At 32.4% G+C, this 24,070-nt stretch overlaps 3 protein-coding genes across 11 annotated transcripts; 1 reads left to right on the top strand and 2 right to left on the bottom strand.

Annotated features, from left to right (window-relative positions):
• The first annotated feature begins 2,536 nt into the window (after positions 1-2,536).
• On the top strand, positions 2,537-8,974 carry LOC124840414 (uncharacterized). 8 transcript variants are annotated; one of them, XR_007029035.2, is made up of 7 exons: positions 2,537-2,684; positions 4,676-4,819; positions 4,915-4,987; positions 5,759-5,824; positions 6,382-6,986; positions 7,127-7,166; positions 7,815-8,974. XR_007029035.2 is itself a non-coding variant. In XM_088109750.1 (6 exons), the coding sequence occupies exons 3-6, from the start codon at positions 4,773-4,775 to the stop codon at positions 6,724-6,726; spliced, it is 531 nt and encodes a 176-aa protein (XP_087965876.1). In that variant the 5' UTR covers positions 2,560-2,684; positions 3,168-3,208; positions 4,676-4,772; the 3' UTR covers positions 6,727-7,082. The 8 variants fall into 8 exon arrangements, 6 of the variants coding, with proteins under 6 accessions (XP_047172421.1, XP_087965874.1, XP_087965876.1 ...); XR_007029034.2 differs by having other exon boundaries at positions 7,127-7,185; XM_088109750.1 differs by lacking the exons at positions 7,127-7,166; positions 7,815-8,974 and adding an exon at positions 3,168-3,208 and having other exon boundaries at positions 2,560-2,684; positions 6,382-7,082.
• On the bottom strand, positions 8,692-9,443 carry PSAG (photosystem I subunit G). Its single transcript, XM_047316464.2, has one exon. The coding sequence runs from the start codon at positions 9,440-9,442 to the stop codon at positions 8,882-8,884; it is 561 nt and encodes a 186-aa protein (XP_047172420.1). The 5' UTR covers position 9,443; the 3' UTR covers positions 8,692-8,881.
• Positions 9,444-10,208: 765 nt separating this feature from the next.
• Positions 10,209-14,586, bottom strand: LOC124840416 (putative WD repeat-containing protein C2A9.03). Of its 2 annotated transcripts, none has more exons than XM_047316471.2 (10): positions 14,520-14,586; positions 13,754-13,926; positions 13,459-13,626; positions 13,250-13,336; positions 12,681-12,815; positions 12,453-12,563; positions 11,713-11,804; positions 11,519-11,624; positions 11,042-11,128; positions 10,209-10,939 (listed from the first exon to the last, which is right to left on the bottom strand). In XM_047316471.2, exons 2-10 carry the CDS (start codon positions 13,895-13,897, stop codon positions 10,526-10,528), a joined length of 1,344 nt encoding a protein of 447 aa, XP_047172427.1. In that variant the 5' UTR covers positions 13,898-13,926; positions 14,520-14,586; the 3' UTR covers positions 10,209-10,525. The 2 variants fall into 2 exon arrangements, with proteins under 2 accessions (XP_047172427.1, XP_047172426.1); XM_047316470.2 differs by lacking the exon at positions 14,520-14,586 and adding an exon at positions 14,010-14,449.
• Between the last annotated feature and the right edge of the window lie 9,484 nt (positions 14,587-24,070).

Genomic DNA, 24,070 nt, shown 5'->3' with positions numbered 1-24,070 from the left:
AAGTTAGAATTTGTTTTAGAATAAGTCTTTCTCTTACTTGAAATACTTTTTAATTTTTTTTTCTATTTATGAATACAGTAGTGTTTTGCAAGTTCAAAAATATTTCTTGTTAATTGTATTGGTTCAATAATATAAGGACTTTTTGATATTTTGAAAATTTATGATACTTTCTCTCAGTGAAAGTTATTTTTCTATTAGAAAGCAAGAAAGTTTTAAATAAGAGAAATTGAACTATTCTTAGATTATATTAAAATTGTATAAAATAGTATGAACTTATATACTAAATGTTAGATTATTAATTGTTTATTTGAGTTAGAATTCCAATTATTAAAATGTTTTGTTTTCAGTTGAATTTAAGTGTTAATAAGTGTTGTTGTTTTTTTGTTATGATAAATATATATGTTATTTGTTGCATCAAGTACTTGTGATTGATATATTAGAATAAATAAAACGGTTAAATTATATTGTTTTTAATTTGTATATCATTTAAGTTTCAATTGGTTGTTTAAGTAACATAAATGTGAAATCTGCAATGACATTTTAGATATTAAGATATTATCAAAGTTAGGTTGATCAAATTTAATATAAAATAATCAAAATATCCTTATCATAATGCTATGGTAATCAATTAATTGCTTAATGTTAAAATTTCTTGATTTTATAATATAGATTATTATTGCATAATCTCAAAATATTATAATTAGACTATAATTCTAAAAAACCATTATTAACTACCTAATTCGTAAATCACTACTAAGAATGTATTTTTTGATAGACTATTCTAAATTTTCTAAAATATCTTGAATGTATTTGAAAAGAATGAGATTTTTTATTTAAACTCGATGGACAGATTATATTTTAATAATTCCTCCACATGCTGAGGTGTCAAAAGCAGGTATGAGAGTTGTACATAAGTAAGTTAAAAGATGGTTGGTTCAAAGTAAAAGGAGAGTTGCTCCCTCCACCACCACCAACCGCTCCCTACACTTTCTCATACCTTATTTGTCTTTCTATAAAATGGATGTCAACATCCGTTTCACCTTCGACGGATGTTGACATCTGTAACATCCATTTACATATTTTATATTTTTGTTTATTATTTTTATTTAAAAAAAAAACCTTCAACGGGTGTGGCCACATCCGTTTAATAGATTTTTAAAATGTTTTTTATTTATTATTTAAATAATAATACATAAATTAAAATAATAATAATTATTTTATTAAATAAAATAAAATTAATTTATAAATAATTAAGTAATAATTTTAAAATAATTAAATTATATTTATATATTAATTTAAAACAAAAAAAATAAAAAAACTAAACTAAAAAACAAAAAAAGCAACGAATGTGGCACGTCCATTTTAATATATGTATAATAAATTTTTTAATTATTATTTAAATAATAATACATAAATTAAAATTAATAATAATTACTTTATTAAATAAAATAAATTTAATTTATAAATAATTAAGTAATAATTTTAAAATAATTAAATAATATTTATATATTAATTTAAAACAAAAAAAATAAAAAAAACTAAAAACTAAAAAACAAAAAAAGGCAACGGATGTCGCCACATCCGTTAACGGATGTGACACGTTCGTGGAAGAATTTTTTTTCAACGGATGTTGACATCCGTTGAAGAAAAGAGATGGGGTGTAGGATATTTTAAAATATAAAGGATAGTTTTGGAATTTTAAAAAAATATGGTGATGCAGGGAGCAAAATGAAGCGGTGTAGGGAGTAACCTTCAAGTAAAAGTTTAAGTTAACAAACCTCTGATTCTAGGCCTGCGACTGTGGAAGGGGTTGAGGGCTACTACTTTCTGTACACCTTTTTTTTCTCACGGCACACCTATAAAAATTTTAATCACCATTTTACCCCTTTATTAAATAATATTAAAACCTTAACTAAACTATAACAATAGAAATGTAAAAACGGGGTAGGATTTACTGTTCTTAGGAAAATTTACATTTTGGAAGAGGTGTTCCGGAATCCAAAAATGATTTTCAGAAATATTTTTTTATTCTAAAATAATTATTTTAAAAAAGTATTTTCAGATTAAAAATACATTTTGGACTAAAAAATATATTATGAAATACAAAAAATATTCGAAACAGAAGTTCCAAAAATCATTTTCGAAATACCTTTTCTGGAATTTTATTTTTTATTTTAGGTTAAATATTTTGAAAGATATTCTTAAATCTGAAAATGCCTTCCATAATAATTATTTTAAAACAAAAAAATTAAAAATAAATATTTTGGAATGTAATTTTAAATTTAGAAATGACTTTCAAAACACATGTTCTAAAAATGTTTTTTATATTTCCATAATAGAAAAAAAAAATTTAAACAACTGGAAGGTATTTTCAAATTCTGAAATATATTTTGAAAAAGTTGTTCTGAATTTTTTTTATTAAATATTTCGAAAGGAATTTTCGAGGTCTGCTTTTCGAAACATTCACTTTGAAAATTTAAAAAATAAGGAGTTATAAAGATATTTATTATATTTTTAACGAGGGGTAGTATGGGGATTTTGTATCGTTTCCATTCATTCACCAACGTTATACTACGCTTAGAAAGAGAGAAACCCTAGCGAAGCCATTGAAGATCACTTCGCAGTGTGGTAGTGCTGATCAGAACTTCAACGCATCATTCGTGACCTTCGCGAACGCATTCCAGGTCAGTTTTGATTTCATTCATGCTTCTCTCTAAGATTAGAAGAACAATGTCATCATCACTATACTTTGTGCTTTTCAATAAGTTCTTTAGTTTCAAAATTGTGAATCCTTTATTGATGCGAAAATTTCCATAAATAGTCGGTGGCGCCGCTGCCTAGGACCCTTGCCCGGCGATCTTCATGAATGTTTTAAATAAACCTATTTTCATCATTCATGCATGTCTGATTGGTGAAGTGTTGTTTCTCTCGTATTTGGTGCTCTGACGGGACACATTTGGATAGCCGTATTTTATAGCATCAACCGTGCTAGGATCATTTGGACTGATTGTAATGGTTAGACTGACGAAGGGTATTAGATATTTCCAGACTTTGATAAGTTTGATACGTGCATCAGATATATGTTTGTATATTCTTTATCTGGGTTGATTACTATGTGTTGGGATGAGTTTATGATTAATAATTTTTATGTATGTTACTTTTTGCAGTATCTCCATACCAAGAAAGTATCTCATCCTTCCAAGATCAGGCATATCAAATTCATGCATCATCATTGATTTTTAAAATCTTGAAACATAGACTCATCATTTCCAGTAAAATAAGATATCATCAATGTAAAGGCTGATAATCAGAACTTTACACTCTTCACTCATTTTAACAAACAAAGAGTGCTCACTGCGACATTTTTTCAAATTCCTCCTTCACAAAATAAGCTTCTATTTGGCTAAACCAAGACTGTAGAGCTTGTTTAAGCTCGTAGAGAACCCTTTTTAACTTATAGACCTTGTCTGGATTATTTTTCTTCTCATAGCCCCTTGGTTGTTCCGCAAAAACATCTTCATTAAGCTTACCATGTAGAAATGCGGACTTTACATCTAATTGGTATACTGCCCAGCCCAGCAAGAGCAATAATCATTTGAATCTGTCCATTTGTGTAGTCAATTCCATATTGTTATACCTTTAGCTACTAGGTGTGAGCTCCTCATTTTTGTGAAGTTTTGTTTTATAAACCCACTTAACATTGATCTTTTTGTCATGTTTTGGAAGATCAGTCATAGTCCAAGTGTCACTTCTTGATAGTTTTCATCGCACCATCCAATGTCGTTCTCCATCCAATGTCGTTCTCCGCATCTCACTCTTTACAGCCTCTCCAAAATGCATAGGATCAATGGGTATGGACAACACCGTGTTCTTGAGAAGGTCATCCCCATTTACATAGTCATCTATCCAGGTTGGTCTTCTTCTTGATCATCTCTCATTGGAGCTACATGAGCTCACATTATTCATGTTGCTTGATGAACATGTTTCCAGTTCTTCTGCTTCATTGTTTCCTTCATTATCTTCTGCATCATTATCCCCTTCACCATCTTCCTTGGTGTCATTGTCCAAGGTAGCTTGTCCTTCATTTTCACTCCACTCCATGTCAACTCTGATTAACTCCTTATAACTGTCATTCCAATCCCAGGAGTTTTCTTCTTCAAACATGACATCTCGACTCACTATAACTTTTTTTAATGCTGGATCATAAAATTCTAGGCTTTAGATTCTTCACCGACTTCGAACAACACATAACTAAACTTTTGTCTTCGAATTTTTTCCTTTTAGCATCTGGCATATGTACATGTGAGATACATCCAAAAACTCGAAAATGCAGATCTGAAGGTTTAATTCTATTCCAAGCCACTTATGGAGTCATGTCTTTCAAAGCTGAAATAGGACTGATTTGAGAACATGAACAACCCAAGTCTGATCTATTGTTTTGGGTCTCGAACTGATTTTGATGACCCAAATTGATCTGATCTATCATATAGTATCTTTTATATTTTATTTTTTGTATTGTATTAACCTCTAGAGTTTAGTAAATCTTTATTTTAAGACTTAACCCTGGTTATACCTAACATTATTAAGAAAAGTTTTGCTAAAATTAAAATTTGACCTTTTTTGTTGAAGCTTTCAAGTTTTGCAAATTTGATTTTGTTGCTGTCTGTTTCTGTAGAAGATCGGAGAAGGTGTGTGGCTGTGTGATTTATAAGAATCTCTCGGCATTCCCACGAGCCCCTACTCAGATTGGATAATCAATTTTTATTACCAATATGGAATTCCGAAATTTTGACCCAAGACATACTGGGGAGTTATTGAAGTACATCTCCTTCAACCAACACTTCTTCACTATTTTGATTGTGCTTCTGCTTACTGTACTTGAACTGCTCTTAATTTATGATTCTGCTTTAACAGGCACATGGATAGGCAGAATGAGGTCCTTATGGAAGCATACAGATCGATGTTCCATGAATTACGGAAACTTCAGGTTTTTACATCTCTGCTGTTTTGATTTTCCAATTTGCAATTTGCTTTCTAGGGTTTCAGTTTTTGCATCACTTGACTTGTATTTTTTTTCTCCACTTTTTATTCTGCCACCGGTTTAGCAAAAAATAACTAAACATTGCTTTGTTTATTTTTCTTTTGAGACATGATCTCAATTTGTTTGGAATTGATAATGGAAGGATGTTATTTTTGTTGGTCTGATTAATAGAATTTTCATTTTTATTAATTAGCACGTGATTCTAGTTCACTTGATATCAGTCTCCTGCTCCAAATAAAGAACAATTTATCTTACAGATCTAATTCATTTGACATCTTATTTTTATCTCATGCAACTTCTCATTCTTTCCCATATCCCTTTGTTCATCGATGTTATCAGCTCTTTATCGGATTTATCTTTTAAATTGTATGTTTATGATACACTTTTTGATGGTTTGTTGGAAAGCCTCATTCCATTATAGGACTATTTGTGATATATCTGTTTCATTTCTGACTGGCATGCTTATTTGGTCAAACAAACTTTAAAATGTGGGTTTGTCAGTCCGCCTACTTTCAAGTTGAATCCCCCACCTCCTCATTTGATAGCATGGTGACTGTAATGTTACACCATCTTTTTCAGCTTGGGGAGAAGTGTGTCAATATTTCAAGACATAATTAACTTCATTTGATCTTTTCTCTGATGACCATTACATCGAAACCATGTTCTTCTGATCATCTAGATTGACATGAATTATGGAAATTTGTGATTTTTTTTTAGGTTGAAGAAGAAATGCTTATGCGCAAGATGCATGAAGTTATGTCAACTCATGGTGTCACCACAAGGGTATGTTGGTCTATACATGTCATTATTAGTCCATTCAAAGTAATATTCTTTAAGTCAGTCCAAAATATTGAGTTGATAATTTGTACTTCTTTTTTTATGTTTAATTACGATCTTATAGTTGATGGTTTTTAATTTTAGTTCAGAAGGGTGTTAGTTATGGGAACCCATTTGGTATGGTTCTTGGACAGCTTAAAACCTCTCAAAATTTTACACTAGGAGGTCCAAGTTCCTAAGGGCCAGCACAAACTTACGTGAATCACTGTTGGGGAGAAGCGAGGAGTTAGTTATAGGAGGATGAAAGGAGATATAACCTGATATATATATATATATATAGGTTAAGAGTGAATAAATGTGGGGTGGATATGTTTTAAGTATTTTGATTGGATTGGATCGGATCCAAGAGGCAAGAGGCGTGTGTGGCTTTGGGGTTTGGCCCTTATTTTCTTGTAATCCCTTCCTCTTTAATAAACAGTAATACAATTCCATTTCAGATAGCATTAATTTATGTTAATTGTTGCTTTCATAGATAGTCGAACTCAAGGACCTCTGACATGCAGGTAGATAAAAAAGAACCAGTTGCTCCTGAAGCGATACTGGCAACAAGAGAAGAGCAGCGAAATGGAAAGACAATTTTGGAGTGGCTCATCCATTGGAAAGCTCAACCAGTCGAGGAGGCAACTTGGGAGGCAGCAGAGACGATCAAAGAGAAGTTCCCTTCTTTCCGTCTCGAGGACAAGGCAGAAACTAGAGAGGACGGTATTGATGGTAACCCATTACCTATAGTTCTTGCACAACCTACAAGTGAGAAACCTCTTTTGGTCTACACTAGGAGGTCCAAGGCCTATGTGCCTGAGACTAGCACAAGCTTCCGGGAATCACTATTTGGGGAAGCGAGGAGTTAGTTATAGAAAGGGAAAAGAAGATAGAATTTTATATACAGGGAGGGAGAAAACGTGGAGCTTGGCCCTTGTTTTTTTGTAATTCCTTCGACTTCTGTTTATAGTAATACACTTCCACTTCAGATAGGAATGGTTCCTATCATTGGCTTAGATGGAAGGAAGTAGAGATACTGTAACAAGTTATCTACAAAGGAACAGATAGCTCTGTTTTGAATTCTAAGATGAGACTGAGGAGTTCTCTCAATGTTAGGGAAGCCCTCTATGTCAGTTTCCTTTCGTGTTGTTTTTGAATTCCTAAGCAAAGATTTTGTTCTCTTGTAGTTTGGGATTTCAATTAATTGAATGCAATTTCAATTTAATCTTTGGTGTTTATAATCGAGTCTTATCAATTTTTTTACTGTAGGTGGACGAGGAATAAATGTTAAATAAGCAGTTAAGAACAGGTGGGCTCTGTATTCTTGTGTAAGCTATTTTTCCCCGAATTGTAACAATATTTCAATCAGCAGCTTTTGATGCTTAAAAATAAAGTGCCCGTTTAAATATCTTTATACATGTTCTATAGCCAGGCTTCCAAGTATAATAAGTTGAAATACTACCGAGGAAGTTTGATGCAATTTTTTAGTATTTCCAATTCATTTTTCTGTTAATGCTTGATACAATTAGTTGATCCATGTCATAGCCAACCTCACCTAAAACGAAATGCTGGTTATTGTTATTGTTCTCTGATCACTCAATAATTCCCCTTAGTGAGTGCAAAATATTTTAGGAATCAATGAAACAGGATTTGTGAACTGATTATGGCACTTCTATTTTAGTTTGGGTAATTCCACTAGTGTAGCTGATTGGTTTCTCAACAGGTTGAGTCATGATAAGTTGAATTGATTTAACACTTACAGAATAAATCCTTACCAAATATTACAGTGAAACTAATAACAGGCACAATCTCAAAGGCATACTGCATCGTTAATTTATTTATCCTTTTTTCCCTCATTCCCCCTATTTATAAATAAATTATTTGGCTGCAACTGGGGTTTGAAGAGTATTAGAATGATGCTTTGATATATTTATATTGATGTTTCACTCTTGTGCAGAAAAATCCTTATCCTAATGCTTATAGTGGTGGAACTTAACCCATCCCAATTTGAAGCTAAAGAGGAACGGTGAAGAAGACATCAAGTATATAAAATCAACGAACTCTTTTTCCTCGTATAGATTTTAATTTTCAATTGTAAGACCCAATAACCAGAAAACAAATAAATAAAATGGTGCTTCCACAGTACAAAATACTCGATTTCAAGTTCAATATTCACTCACTAATGTGAGAAAGATGAGTAATATGAAACAACCCCATTCGCAAAAATCTTAGAGTCCATCATTGCAAGATATTTTTCAGATAGATAATGTATCTTGTTAGAAACAAGAGAAAATACTATGATTCCAAGACTTTCCAATTCTAAAAGCCTTTGATAATTTTGTCATCGGAGCTCCCAATTATAATTAATTTCGCACAAATTACAGTACTAAGTTCCCATAATCGTGCCCGAAAATCTCAACTAATTTCCTCACCTGTGATCAATTAAGTTTTTAAAAGGTTTATAACTTATTTCAATCGCAACTTCGAAGTTTTAGGGTCAACTGTTACCCTAATTATGATTGTATTTATTCACAATTTCTCACAATATCATGAACATCACCAAATTGCATACCAATTAAGGTTTTCAAATATGGTTTATAACTGTTTATTAATAGGTAATTAATTAGTAAACTATGAAGTCAAGATTCAAAAGATGTCCACAAAATACTTTATGAATAAATTTGATATCAACAAACAAACGCATGCCAACAAGATCACAAAACTTCGTGAGCTAATTTCTGAATGCATAATTGCACACACGACCACAGAATTTAACACAGCAAACGAAAAACAGACACAGCAGAACATAATTAAGAGAGCTCAAATTCAACATATATAGAGAAGTCCCATTTTTCATTAATCATAGCAAATCAAATTGCAGCCGAAAAGAGTGACGAAATTAGAATATGCTGAACTTGTTGGCATCTTAGAGAGAACCTATACATGATGACATTACAATACAACTACAAAGAAAAATGATAAAGATAAAAGGGAAGAAGCAGTTTGGAAGATGATGGCGATGACTTAAAAGAATGCAGGATTATAGCCATTGCTAGTGGTGGCCAAGATGTAGTAAGCAACAACATGACCAATGGAACCCCAAGCCAAGACATCAACTATGTTGAATCCAACAGGGTCATTGGATTTGAGGAGACTGACATACTCCTTGGCACGTGTGTCACCAGCCTCGAAGTGTGTGAGCCCGTTCTGCTCAGGGACTTGCTTTGCCACGTTCTCCCTTTGGAAGTTGAAGAACACAAATCTCCCCAAGAAGAGGGAGAGGCCAGTGCTGAGGCTTATCACGAGGGCTGAGTTGAGTTCAGCCTTCACAACACCATTACCACGAGGGACCCTTTTGGAGGTGCTCACTCTGGCTGAGCCTGTGGACCTTGTGAGGGGTCTCAGACCCTGAAAGCACACGTTGGAGGGCTTCACAACATGGTGCTTTTGGATGGTGGCAGATAAGGCTGCAGAAGTTGATATCATGGATGAAGCTGAGGCTGCCATTTTTGATTTTGGTGTGGATTTGCAGGTAGCAAAGAGAAGAGAATTGTGCAGAATGGAGGAGTTGGTGGATAGAAGCATATATGAGAAGGGATCATATACCATCAAAAGGGGTGGTTGGAAACATAGATAAGATGCATTTTGATTGTAAGCCATGGAATAAAGATTTGCCTCATGACATGGCTTGCTTTTATTGGTTAGTTTTGGATCACAGATATTTTATTGCTTTCTGTTTGTGGTTTTAATTTGGCTAGCTTATATTGCCACTTGAATGAGTACTATAATTGCTTGCTAGTGACCACAGGTGTAATCAACATTTGCATACAGTTAGATAAAACTAAACTCAGAACTGTTAATTTAATTAATACATCTTTTTATATTCATTGTTAACCATAAAATTAAGCATTTCTTTTGTAGCGACATATCTCCTACCTTTACCAAAATAGTGTTCTGAAGTTTCGATGTCAGACCAGGTTGAGAAGCAAAATTTTAATAGCTGTTGCCATTTAACAATGGTACTGTGTCAACCTTTCGACGATCTTCGGCCATATCTATATTTTTACCTTGAAGAAAATCGCTTTTATGGTTCAGAGGTGACAGATTACTTCCATATTTTTAAGGAATAGCCCACGAACACAAAAATAGTGCACTCTTCCGTCAGAAATCTAATTATAATTCAAATACACAACGAAATTATAAACTTTTTCTACTTCCAAACCCACCACTTTTTAGGTAGCTGTTATAATTTTTATGCGAAACACTAAATGCTATATCCCCAAAGAGAAAAATCCATTATTTTCCCTTTAATAATTTACTTTTCAACTAAAACATTAGCAAGACAAGTGACTGGCAAGAAGCAAAGAACATCATGAATTATATGCTCCATAATACTCTGCATCCACAGACAGAAGCTCTCTACAGTAAATACTGATATTCTCAGCATCACAAACCAGTCACATACAACATATTTACTTTCCATCCCATTTTCACTAACATCACCTTCTAGCCTTCTGTACATTCCCTCCCTTTCCACACACTGATAACAACGCATCCTACCACTACTTTATAGAGAACATTAGCAGGATACTTAATTTATACATAATCCAACTCATCACAATCAGACGCTAAAGTAAGTTGTCATTTATTGCTCCTTGAATGTTGAAGTTAAATTAGTGCATCAAGGTATGTATAATTCCGACGCCGGATATACTCAAGAAGGCTACCATAAGTGCGATCCCAGACGCCAATAAACAAGGACTCGGTGTCCGGACTGAAAGATATTCCCGATATCTCACCAAAGAAATCAATTTCCTGTTCCTTCTCATACCCACCATTTACATCATAGACATGTACAAAATCTGCAGGCTCTGCCACAGCCATATACTTGCCATCTGAGGAATACCTGATTGAACGAATGGCTCCAAGGTTGCTCTTTAGTACACCCACTGACTTGGATAAATTCCGCATGTCCCAAATTCGGCAGGTTTTATCCTGGTTTCCAGTGGCAAAGGTCATGCCATCAGGATGCCATGATGACGCAAATGAGTAATCAAAGTGCCCAGACAAGGTAACGACTGTCTGCAGAATAAAAAATATCATATTAAAAAAATTTCCATCATAAGCACTCTTGGGATACAACTGAAAAAACATTTGATTGGTTGTTGGGCAAAAAGGAGTTACCTTTCCGTTTTGGGAGTCCACCAACATACCTTCAGGATTGTCTCCAACAATTAGTAGTAGTTTACCATTTGGACTGAGAGAAGTGTGCTGCAGTAAATGGAGACAGAAAATAAATTAGAGAGCAAGGGAATGGTACAAAACCACTAAATGTACGACCCAACAGAAAGGTTATCCATATTACTACTGGCTTGTTAGATGACCATATTCCAAAGGCAGAGCATTGACACTCCCATTCTCCATTTATTCTATAAATTGTTTAAACATTTCATGGTAGTAGTTAGAGATGACTGGGAATAGACAAAAAGTACTGCCAATTTTCCCATCCATATTGCCAATGTAGGCAACATATCCCATGGAAAAATTGCTCCTCAGTGCAAGACAAATTGAAACGCAATTTCCAAAAGAACAAAATTAAAGTATCCATCTACCAGCCCTGGAGAGGAGAGGGAAATGAAGAAAAAAAATGTCAGGACTCACATTCACAGGCCAGGGAAAACGAAAATGGTTAGAAAGCTGAAATTTCTCCATATCAAAGTCTCTGACTCCAGAATCGTTATTAGCTGCTGTGAAATGAACTGCGCCACTAAAAATCATAAAAGAAGTACATTAGACTTGAAGCCTACATCCACAATTCATATGGCAAAATAACTGGAAGAAGAAAAACTATATACCTAGGAGAAGTATAAATTTCAATGGCATTGGTGATAGCATTATCATCAAAAGTTGTTCTCGTGCAAAAGCTAACACCAGGTCGATTTAGGTGCTGCATTCCAGTAACAAAGAAGGAGATAAGATCTTGATATCTGTTGATGGTTCTAAAACCATGAACAATTCCTATGAAGGACAAGTTAGCAGCATCTGGCAGAGTAACTATAAAGCATAAGCATGTACAGTCTGATTGCAATAATCTATGAAAATATACATTTGCAAATGACTAATAGACAATGAAACGAAGGAAAAGATTAACCAACCAATGCTTGTGAAGAGAAGCTGAAAAATTAAAGACTAGGATGCATAATGAAGAAGAAAGGAGTATCAACAGTATAGTACTCCACCAAAATCAAATAAGAATAAGAGGTTTGATGAATGAAAGCCTGGAAGAGGCAGTTCAACTAGTAGGATCCTATGATTGTACTATTTAACCATGATCCTAACAATAATGGCTTAGATACCATATTAAGAACAAATTGGGACCTAACCAAAACCAAAAGGCTAACTCAACGGAAGAGGATTGCCTGAGTATTATAATAACAATTTTGATCAGTCATATAACTAAAATGTGGAACATCATAACATATTTCATAAAATGTCCAGAGATCCAAGAGCACAATTTACAGTTACAAGTTACAAATGTATCTAGTACAGATTACAAAAGTAAACATCCCTTTAAACAAGCAAATCATCAAATTACCTTACAAATAAGTTCACCCTGAAATCCACCGGCAACTAGAAGCTTCTCTCTCACTGCAAGAGTACTGACTTGTGTGTGAGTAAATCCTTCTAACAGACTTTCAGGATGTTTCTGACAGTAAAAAGTGATAACTTGGAAGATTAAGATCGTGATTAATCAATTTTATCATACATTTATCCAATGAACGATCAGAGGTCTATGGAGCTCATTTACACAAGGGATATTAACCTCTGATGGTGCAACGTGCCCTGAAACATCAAGAACTTCTGAACTTTTGCAAGTCATAGAGGACCAGTGCATTATCGAAAACTGAGACATAAGGTATACATCATGCTTCGATGTAGCCCATACTAAATTCCTTAACTGAAAAATCATTTAAAAATTAAATAATGTCAGCGACTGTCAACAGAACTCTGCATGAGCTACATATCAGAAATGTACACTATTTGTATTGTTTTCACTAATTTTGAATCTGTTGTAAGATTTTAAGAAATTTGTCTACAATTTCAACAGAAGGAGCATTAGGCACCAAAATAGGTAGTAATAGTAATGGTATGCTCATGTTCCGTTCTCAGTCAAAACAGCGGGCTTTCATTGGAGGGAGAGCGCTGTAGACTTAAGAGAACTTCTGCAAAATTGCTTATATATTTGAATGTCCTTTTTTTTATTTACAGTAACAAGTTGTTAACAACTTCATAGAAATAGAATAAACAGAGTCAATATGCAGCAATATGTCACAGTGTACCCTAAAACTTAAAGCATGCTACTTCATAGAAACCAGAATAGAAACAGCCTACCTGAAAATGAAGAATAGTTGACTTTACTGATCTTGTATTCTTTTTAAATTCATAAAATGAGTATCCTTTTTTTGTATTCTTACAATACTGCATGCAGATAATAGACAGGTTAAATGGTGTTATACTGTTATGCTTCTGAAAAAACGACCATGACTGGAGGAAAAATCGATAGAAATCAAAGAGTCTTCTTTAAAGATATCAAGTGTTACCTTCCCTGACTTGTCTCCTGAACCAGGGATATTTTCATAATTCTTGTATTGCTCAAGCCTAGTTCGCCGATATCTTTCTCTGGTGATGCTAAGGTTATCCCAAGGGATTCCCTGGATGTCTTGTCCTCTTCTAACCTGAGCAGCTGTAGTGTCTACTACCTTGTCACTCTGTATCAAAACCACAACATTAGTCCTAGAAATCTAAAGATAACTGCATACATAGTTGACATTTGCTTCATGAATCATTGATTAATCATTCGTGTTCATAAAACAGCACAAACAGCAATTTATTAACCGAGTAATCAAATTCATCTGCATCAGACTCTACACCACCCCTCTCTCCATTGTCAATAGATTCATCGTCCACATCATCTTTCACATCCTCCATTTCACATTCATCCGCCATGTATTCAGCATCACCTTCGTGGTGATGGGACATGTTCTGTCCAACTAATTAGAATTTAGAACCTGCAATAACAAGAATGATGAAAAAAATTAGAAAATCACAGGCAAACAATAGTCCAGTAACCACAATTGGGTCCAAAACTTACATGTATAAGTAAATAAATAAATGAACCAAAAACGAACAAAAACAAGAAAACAATAATTCAGTAACCACAATTTCTAAGAACCGATAAAAAATAATAATCTTCACATGGCCCTGAAATTAGGGTTCCGATAAAATACCCTCCAAAATCACACAAATAAAATAAAGGGCATTTTTACGAAAAAAAATTATAAATTGAACAGTTTTTTTTTTTTCCAAATTCATTTAAAACTAAATAACCAATAGACGACCCAGACATAGGGTTTTGATAGATTATAGCCCAAAATGACATTACAAAAAACTCAAAGCCATTTTATTAAGATAATTTCTCAATATTCATCTAGAAATTGACTATATATACATAAAATACTACAGCAAACTTCGTTGTTCTGGGAAATTAATATATCAAACGTAAAATTGAAAAAAAAATAAAGAATAATTGAGCTCAACACGAAGAATGGAAGACGGAGAAGATTGAAGGAGAAAAATAGGGATTTGAGAGATTGATGTGAACCTTTGTTGGAAGGAGCTGTCTCGCTCAGTACTCAGAAATGCTAATTAACGCATGAATATAAATAAACAAATTATCTCAAAAGTATAACCAATAAAAAGATTATTAATTTATTTTTCTGTTTCTTTTTTCAACTGTATATCAAGTTCTAAATTTTAATTATTCTTTACTTGTTTAAACCTTATAGAAAATGCATTATTTTAAATCTTATGTTAAAAGAAATCGTGTTTATATAAAATAACTATAAGTAATTTGCACCACAGTTGACTTGAATTTTGTATTATTACTATCAAATTACTCTATCATTAGTGTGCATTTTGTAATATTTAGAAGAAAAAAAGTTAGACAAAGAAATTAAATTAAAATATACTGCAGAGACTAAAAGCAAATTTAAAATTATTGGTATTTTATTAAATTTTAGAAAAAGTTTCTATACTTTAATTTTGAAAGTATTTTATTTTAAAATTTATATTAAAATAAATAAAAAAGTTATACAATTTGAAAAAATTTTAAAGTATTTCTTTAGTTTAAGAAAGATACAATATTTTAAAACCATAATAACACGAATTCTAAATTATTTATATTTTAAAAATAATTTTACAAAAAAGTTAAAGTATAAATATATAAATTATTACTCTAATATTCTATAATGTATTTTATCTTTTTTCATTTTTATGGTATTATATTTTATTTATTTTTAGCTTTATTATTTAATGAGATGAGTTAAAACAAAATCACACAATTAATAACATAGTTTTCAACAATAATATGTTTTCGATTTAAAATAGGATGATTGTGAAAAGAAATTAAGACTTTAAGTTTAATTAATAATAGAAATTATAATTTTAATTATCTTTTTGTTTATGTTTAGAAACTTAATACGAATCTAAGTTTCAAATATTTCATTTATTGATTTAGACATACTAAAGAGGGTGTGAAGATATAAAAATATATATACTATTTTAATACTCTGTGGAAGGTTTAATAATATGTGAATTGAATATTTTATTACTAAAATATCTAAACTATAATTAGTTAATTTTTGTTGTCTTTTGATAAATTTTTTATAAGTTTTTTTAAAACTTTTCTGAGTTTTTCACTTTTTCTTAATCTGTTTTGATATTAAAGATCATCTAATAATATTATCAATTATTATTAAATTCATTTAATTTTATTATTATTTATTATAATAGTTTTTAATATTATCATGCTTTTTTATTATTATATTAACCAATGACAAAATCTGTTATTTGATAACGATTGAAAATATAGTTATCTGTGATATAATTTTGATATTAAACGGACCCTTTTTGACTTAGAAGCTTACTTGAACTCATGTTTTTGCTTTAATTTTGTGAATAAGTGAGTAGAGGTTATACTTTATGATTTTATCACTAAATTCCTTTTATTTTATAGCTAATAATGTGCTTGGAAGAATCTCCAACAATATATAGAAATGTATAGAGCTGAATAAGCCAAAAAAACAAGCAAAACAGCAAAAAAAAGTGAGTTTTGGAATGCTACCGCCCTTGAGCTCTAGTTTTCTTCCCGCACCACGCCTGGGCGCCCTTCCAAGGGCGCTGAGCGCTAATTTTGACCTGTACCACGCTTGGGCGCCCCATTTAGGGCACTAAGCGCTAGTTTCGTGAGCTTGAACCTGTTTTCTATTATTTTTATGTTCTATTTAAGGACTTGGACATTGTAGGGATTGTATCTTTTGATGGCTTAAGCACAGAAACACACTTTCACCCATTGGGGGTAGATTTTGGGATGTGACAACTCTCCTTTTTCTTGAGGGTAGATTTGGGGATGTGACAACTCTCCTCTTCTCTTTCTAGGGTTTTTTCATTTCTTTCATTCTTTCATTGTTCATCTAGTTTCTCCATGATGATAGGGAACTAAACCTTATTTGTTGTTGGGGAATGATGTAACCTTTGTAAACTCTCATGTATTGAATTGATTCTTTATTATATATGCTTCTTTCATTAATTGTTAGGGTAATTCTTCTTCATGTAATGCTTTGTTGTGCTTAACTCATTCATTAGCATTATTTATGATTTGCATGAGTACCAGAAGGTATCTTACAATTCATGTTCTGGAGAATTATTCCTAGAAGCAGTATTGCTCAGGAATGGGGGTATGAGTTCTGGTTGTCTTAAGCTTCTGATCTTCGGAATTAATTATTAGGAATGCTAGGAATCGTGTAAACTAATAATTAAGGATATGCTTTCTTCGTCGAGGAATTGGGTTTTAAGTATTTTAGATAGTGACATTGACATTAATGAAGAAGTAGAATTCATATATACATGAGAGTAAACTTGGTGAAATCTAAACTCCAACAACTTATTCATCTCATATTATCAACTTCATCCATCCATTCTAGTGTTTAGCTTCAATTAATCAAATTGCATTCATGTTTATTTTTATTGCATTTGCATTGAAAATCCTCAAAAATTGTTCTTAAGTCTTGATTAGTTAAGAAATTATATAACTGTTTAGTGTCGTGAGTCCTTTGGGATACGATACTTGGTCTTACCATTTTATATTACTTGATACGATTCGGTACACTTGTCGGAGTCTTAACAAGTTTTTGGCATCGTTGTCGATGACTCGTAGTTTAAACTATTCTATTTGTGTGATTCTTAACCGATTAGACTTTATCTTAAATTTTTATCTTTTTATCTTTTTATCTTTTTATCTTTTTATCTTTTTATCTTTTTATCTTTTTATCTTTTGTCTTTATATCTTTTTATCTTTTTATCTTTTTATTTTTATCTTTTTTATTTTTTAGTGCTAATTGGGTGCTCTAGTGCAGTGTTCTTTAGTGTCTGCAGGATTAAATCCAAATGTTTGTACTAGGAGAACAAGATCATCAAGAGAAGAAGGTCTTAGGGTGCCTGACTGCCCCTTTAAGGTCCCTCAGAGCAGGATGTCACGCATCACCGCCTGGGTGCCCCATTGAGGGCGTTGAGCGCCAGCCTTCAAGTGCCATGTTCACCAAGACTCTGTGCATGAAGTGGTTAAAGATATCAAAGAGAATGGAGTTATTGAGATTAAGGCTCCTTATTCAAGGAGGGTAAAGATGGTGAACAAGAAGATGCTGCAGATAAGTTGGTGTGATGAAGGCAAAAGGAACACCAACATCAAAGATGTGGGTTGTGCTTAATGGTGTAAGGCTCGTGACGTTAAACAAACGCTTATTGGGAGGCAACCCAATTTCTGACTTTTTCTTTTAGATTTGATTTTGTGTTGGAGTAATGACAACATCTACTGATGGATGCTAGACAACATCTACCGAGGGATGCTAGGAGGACACAAATGACAACATCTACTGATGGATGCTGCTATGATGAGGGTGATGAATGATAGCATCTACTGATGGAGGCTATGTGATTAAGCACCTACTGATGGATGTTATGTGATTAAGCGTCTACTGATGGATGTTATGTGATTAAGTGGCTATTGATGGATGCTACTGAAGGCATCTATTGATGGATGCCGATGAAAATAAGAAAGATCAACATTTACTGATGGATGCTGATCAAAAAGACTAGACATCTACTGATGGATGTTACTGAGAGCATCTATTGATGGATGCTGGAAGATTTAGATGAAAGCATTTACTAATGGATGTTGTTGGATCATACTTTTTATTTTTGTTTTATTTTTATGCTTATTTGAATTTTGTTTATTTTGTTTTTATGTTAGCTTGCTTATGTACTTGGTTTAATGAATTGTGCTGCAATGGTTGGGTATGATGTGATAAACTGTTTGTGATGAGTAATATTCTTGTGTTTGCTCTATTGTTCTATGATGCATGTTGAGTTAATGATTGGTGAGGCTTTTAATCATAGATGGTGGTTGCTCATAGTTTGGTTAAAAACAGATGCATGGTTTCAATTGTGATTAATATGCTAGGAAGGATGTTTATCAAATTGTGGAACTTGATTTAACCTGTGATAGGTTGAACTCTAGAGTTTTTGATTGATTGAATGTTATTGCTTTGGAAGCATGATTGATTTTGCCTAATTTTCTATTATTAAACTATTTGTTTGCTTGTTACATATGATCAAGGCCTTGTTTTCTTCTCCCTTAGAGCCAATGCCAATAGGATAATCCAACAAAGAACAATGTTTCTCTTTACCCTTTGAACCTTGAGCTTAAAGTTGAATGGGAAAAATCCTTTGTGAAATCCTTACCTTGAGTTAAGTAGAGTGTGTTTTTGTGGTAATGGAGAATGGTTCAAGTTTGGGGTGGTGAGAAACTGAAAAGAACTTTGTGAAATTCATTAAAGAGCATTGGGCAAAAGAAAGAGCAAAAGAAAAAGGAAAAAGAATGAAAAGAAAGAAAATAAAAAGTTAAGCTCAATGTAAGTAAAGTTGGGAATAAGTTCAAGATTGGTTTCTCACATAAAAGAAGAAAGAGAGTTGATTATTAATGTGAATAAATGAATTGTGCACTCTCTTAACTCAAGGATTTTGTTGTCTAGAAAAACCAATTTTCTTCTTAGTCTGACCATGTTACAAGCCTTGAAAAGTCCTTGTGATGATAACTTGCTTGTAAGTGTGTTTGATATGTGGTTAAATGAAAGACAAAGTTGATTCATGTGACATTGTGATGGTAGAGTGTAAGAGTGTCATCTCACTATACACCTTTGAGTTTGAGTGAAACACTTTTGAGTGCTTGAGTGAAACACTTTTAAGTGCTTGAGTGAAACACACTGTCTTTGGTGAGGAATTGTTCCATGCACTGTATGATAACATTCTTGCTTTGTTATTGATTATTCATGATGTTTGCATCTGTTGTGTATGTCTTGATTATGTGAGCACCATAGTTGAAGCTTGATTGGTTAAAGCATCATTATATCTTGACTAATTTGTCTATGATGAGCATTTATGAGTGATTTACTTGTCTAAAAAGAAAATGTTTTTTTGTATGCTAGACCATTGTAGTATGATTGTTTTGTTTAAGCCAAGTTACATTTTGCTTGAGGACAAGTAAAGTTTCAAGTTTGGGGTTGTGATAACGGTTGAAAATACCGTTATCTATTATATAATTTTGATATTAAACGCAACCTTTTTTACTTAGAAGCTTGCTTGAACTCATGTTTTTGCTTTAGTTTTGTGAATAAGTGAGTAGAGGTTATACTTTATGATTTTATCACTAAATTCCCTTTATTTTGTAGCTAATAATGTGCTTGGAAGAATCTCCAACAATATATAGAGCTGTATAGAGCTGAATCAGCCAAAAAAACAAGCAAAACAGCAAAAAAAAGTGAGTTTTGGAATGTTACCGCCAGGGCTGAGCGCCATTTTTCCCGCACCACGCCTTGGCGCCCTTCTAGGGGTGCTGAGCGCCAGTTTTGACCCGTACCACGCCTGGGCGCCCCATTTAGGGCGATGAGCACCAGTTTCGTGGGCTTAGACCTATTTCTGTTATTTTTATGTTATATTTAAGGACTTAGACGTCCTGTGGATTGTATCTTTTAATGGCTTAAGCACAGAAACACACTTTTCACCCCTTAGGGGTAGATTTTTGGGATGTGACAGCTCTCCTTTTCCTTGAGGGTAGAGTTGGGGATGTGATAGCTCTCCTCTTCTCTTTTTAGGGTTTTTCTATCTTTTTCACTCTTTCATTGTTCATCCAGTTTCTCTATGATGATGGGGAACTAAACCTTATTTGCTGTTGAATGATGTAACTTTGTGAACTCTCATGTATTGAATTGATTCTTTATTATATATGCTTCTTTCATTAATTGTTAGGGTAATTCTTCTTCGCGTAATGCTTGTTGTGTTTAACTCATTCGTTAGCATGATTTATGATTTGTATGAGTACCGGAAGGTATCTTACAATTCATGTTCTGGAGAATTATTCCCAGAAGTAGTATTGCTCAAGAATAGGGGTATGAGTTCTGGTTGTCTTAAGCTTCTGATCTTCGGAATTAATTATTAGGAATGCTAGGAATCGTATGAACTAATAATTGAGGATAGGTTTTCTTTGCCAAGGAATCGGGTTTTAAGTATTTTAGATAGTGACATTGACATTAAAGAAGTAGAATTCGTATATACATGAGAGTAAACTTGGTGAAATCTAAACTCCAACAACATATTCATGTCATATTATGAACTTCATCCATACATTCTAGTGTTTAGCCTCAATTGATCAAATTGCATTCATGTTTATTTTTATTCCATTTGCATTGAAAACCCCCCAAAATTGTTCTTAAGTCTTAATTGGTTAAGAAATTACATAACTGTTTAGTGTCATGAGTCCTTTGGGATACTATACTTGGTCTTACCATTTTACATTACTTGAAACGATTCGGTACACTTGTCGGAGTCTTAACATTATTCAACAAATATCACAACTCCATAATGCTTTGGGGTCATTTTCTAAACTTTTAATTCATTTTCCCAACAGCAAAACTAATACTTCGCTCAACTTTGAAAAGGTAAAATATAAGCTCTATTTAGATGTATGAACAACCATATGGAAAGATATATAAAATAAATATATTTTCTAATATGATGTGAGCGTATTTATATATTAAATTAGGAAGAAAAGAAAAACTTTTAAAACTTTTTAGGTTTTTTATTTTAGGTTTAACGTGAGACTCATTTTTTTTTCGAATGTTCAATGTAGTCCTGTATCGTAATTTATGTTTAATTTGATTTTACTTTGTTTCAATTCTAAATTTTGTTCTCAATTGCTTTCTGATGATAGTTGGACTAGGTTAGATTTAAATTTTGGTGCTGATTTACTTTCTCTACAAGTTAAGGATTTTACATTTTGATTACAATTTTTTTTTTAATTTAGATGTTATCATTTTGTTGTTTTACCCTAGGTTTGATGTGTTTTACAATGTTTAGTTTGTTATTGTTGTGATTCAGTGTTTAAATTTGATTTGTTCATTTCAATTTCCATGCACATATGTTTCTTTTGTTTTAGCTACTGTTTGATTTGTTCATTTCAATTTCAGTGTAGGTTTTATTTTTTTTTCTTTTAAACAATTTACAAATTTTAGTTTCAATTCTTTTCTTTTTAATTACATTCTTTTAATTGTCCCCACATTGCATTAATAGTTTAGATAATAAATAGTAAATAAATAACAGGATTTCAACTTTACACTTTGAACTTAATCTTTGTTGAGTCTTTAGATTGATTCCTGGTTAGCCCTTTACTACATTAGGGGGACATGATTTGTTGATTTTTTGTGCGACCAAAAAGCCTTTCAACAGTCACACCACGTTCGCAATCGAAACTACAAACTATTTTCAAAATAAACAACCATTACTTACTTTGTTATGACATTCTTCTTCAATGCAATCCATCACCGTCAAACCAAACATAATACAAAACCATAATAAAATTAACCCAACAACAACTCAAAAAACCAAACATAATACAAAATCATAGTCTAAATAACCCAACAACAATCACAAACCCAAAAAATTCATATTTTCCACCAAAAAACCACATCAACGACAAAATGTTCTACACAACTTCATGCCACACTTAACCATACCACGAAATCACCCAAATAACACAACAACCCATAAATGCTAAAAAAATAAAACAAACTAAACCAACCGAAGACAAAAAATGCATTACCGAAAAAGAACGAAGCCAACCTTCAAAAAGCACCTCGAATGGCAATTTCCAAGTTCGATGGTTCCAAAACGCGTAAAGTCGGTGCCTGCAACGTTGACTTCAATAACGATAGTCCGACCAACTTCAACGGTGACAGTCCGACCACGCTTGAATGAAGACGAACGCTTCTTGGTGGATGGGAGGGAGGACACTACAACGTACACGTCAACGACGACACTCCGACGGATTGCAAACTCCAACAATAGACCTTGACGCTTGTGGGAAGAGGCACGAAACTGGGTTGGTGGGAGGAAAGTCCTTCTCTCTAGGGTTCTCCCTCTAAGGTTGCCTCAAATCCTACTTTTGAAATCACAAAATGAAACCCGCCACTTGACCCTGTCTCATTTTGTTTCCACGTCATTTTCCTTTTTTTAATTTCTTTTCTATGTGGATCAGTGACATTTTGACACGTGACCCGTGTCAAAATGTTGTCAAACTATTTTGTCAAAGTATCATTATTCCTATAAAAAATAATAAAAAATATTTTCCATTTTAATGACACTAATATGATATAAGTAAAGTATGTTTTGAAATTGTTAAATCAAGAATAAAAAAAATAAAATGAGGATAAATTTTATTAAGTATCTATTATCTCAATTAATAATTTCTCCCTGGAAAGATGAGATTTATAATAGGATAACCGAAAACATAAAAAAAATTAAAAAATGTTGAAATGTTGTTCCACGAAAACCTAAATAGAATTTGTCTTTCTTTTTTATTGCAATAATCTGACCCTATTTGTTTATGTAGTTGATTAGGGTTCCAATTGTGGTCGAGCGAGAGCGCGTACTTCAATTTCTACATGCTTCTCGTTTTGAGTAACAAGAGTGAAAAGAAATGAATTAATGGTTTCTCCTACCTAAATTAGACGAGGTATGTGAAGAAAGGAAACTATAAAATGATTCTCTAGCATGAGAAATAAGGTTGATTTAGTGATACGATTAAATATAACTGCATTGTAATGTGATAGAAAAACTTCGTTCACTATTGGAAACTTTGTTCATCTACTGGATTATGAAAAAACCTGGAGTTATAGAAAAATCCCTTTCAAAACATTATAATTATGGATTCTTTTGGGAGTGCTACAACTGAATTTTATATCATATTATTCATAACTTCACTAATCATGAAATTATTATTCTCGATTGGTCAATTCCAAAAAGGAAAATGTCTCTTTGATAATTATTTTTTACAATTTTTTAACAACAATCTAAGTAGTAGTTGATAATTGGTCTGTTTTAAATATACTAACCAATAAAATAGTGACACATTGTCTATTGTCAAAAAGTTGTTAAAATATCATGGTCCTTCTAAAAACTCCTGAATTGTATGATTGAAAAATAAATCAAGATTAATGTAACTTCCACGATTACTTTAAATCTCTAAAAAAAAATAAAAAAAATTATTCAACAGACTTTAAGAAATTTCAATACCTAAAAAACATTCACTTTCAACCATATTTTTTTTTCCAAATTCAATGTCTAAATAAATAACTCCACTAGTAATAATGAATGTTTTAGAGGCAAGGTGAATTATAAAACAAAAAAGAGTTTTTCTAAAAAAATTGGGAACATACGAAAAAAGTGAGACTACAAAACGAAGGAAACACACTCCTATTAATGACTTTTGTATCTCTAAATAAACAGTAATACCATTCATTAAAAATAAGATAAACACATTGAGTTCTCTAATTTAAAGAGTTATTTTTTCTATAACACGTGCATTTAAAAACTTGTCTAAATAATAGTACAAATTATAAATTATCAACAAATTTAGTATTATAAACTACATAAACCACTTTTCTTAATTCTCTAAATTAAAAAATAAAGTCGTATTTGTATATAAAGACGTATTTTTTTTTTCTAATTTTTCAGTAAAAATAGATTAGATTTGAACATCTAAAG

The sequence above is a fragment of the Vigna umbellata genome, chromosome 3 (assembly GCF_029865625.1).
Source record: "Vigna umbellata cultivar VRB3 chromosome 3, Vumbellata_1.0, whole genome shotgun sequence".
Taxonomy (NCBI): Eukaryota; Viridiplantae; Streptophyta; class Magnoliopsida; order Fabales; family Fabaceae; genus Vigna; species Vigna umbellata.
Note: the sequence above shows the minus strand (reverse complement) of the source record. Positions and strands in the feature narration are given on the sequence as shown.

Coding starts and splice junctions, on each gene's coding strand:
- LOC124840414 (XM_047316465.2), top strand. CDS start 4,773: ATGGAATTCCGAAATTTTGACCCAAGACATACTGGGGAGTTATTGAA. Junction 4,988..5,758: donor ATGAATTACGGAAACTTCAG/GTTTTTACATCT, acceptor ATTTTTTTTTAG/GTTGAAGAAGAAATGCTTAT. Junction 5,825..6,381: donor CTCATGGTGTCACCACAAGG/GTATGTTGGTCT, acceptor TCTGACATGCAG/GTAGATAAAAAAGAACCAGT.
- LOC124840416 (XM_047316471.2), bottom strand. CDS start 13,897: ATGTCCCATCACCACGAAGGTGATGCTGAATACATGGCGGATGAATGT. Junction 13,627..13,753: donor CAGATGAATTTGATTACTCG/GTTAATAAATTG, acceptor GTTTTGATACAG/AGTGACAAGGTAGTAGACAC. Junction 11,805..12,452: donor AGGGTGAACTTATTTGTAAG/GTAATTTGATGA, acceptor ACTGGAATGCAG/CACCTAAATCGACCTGGTGT.
- PSAG (XM_047316464.2), bottom strand. CDS start 9,442: ATGCTTCTATCCACCAACTCCTCCATTCTGCACAATTCTCTTCTCTTT.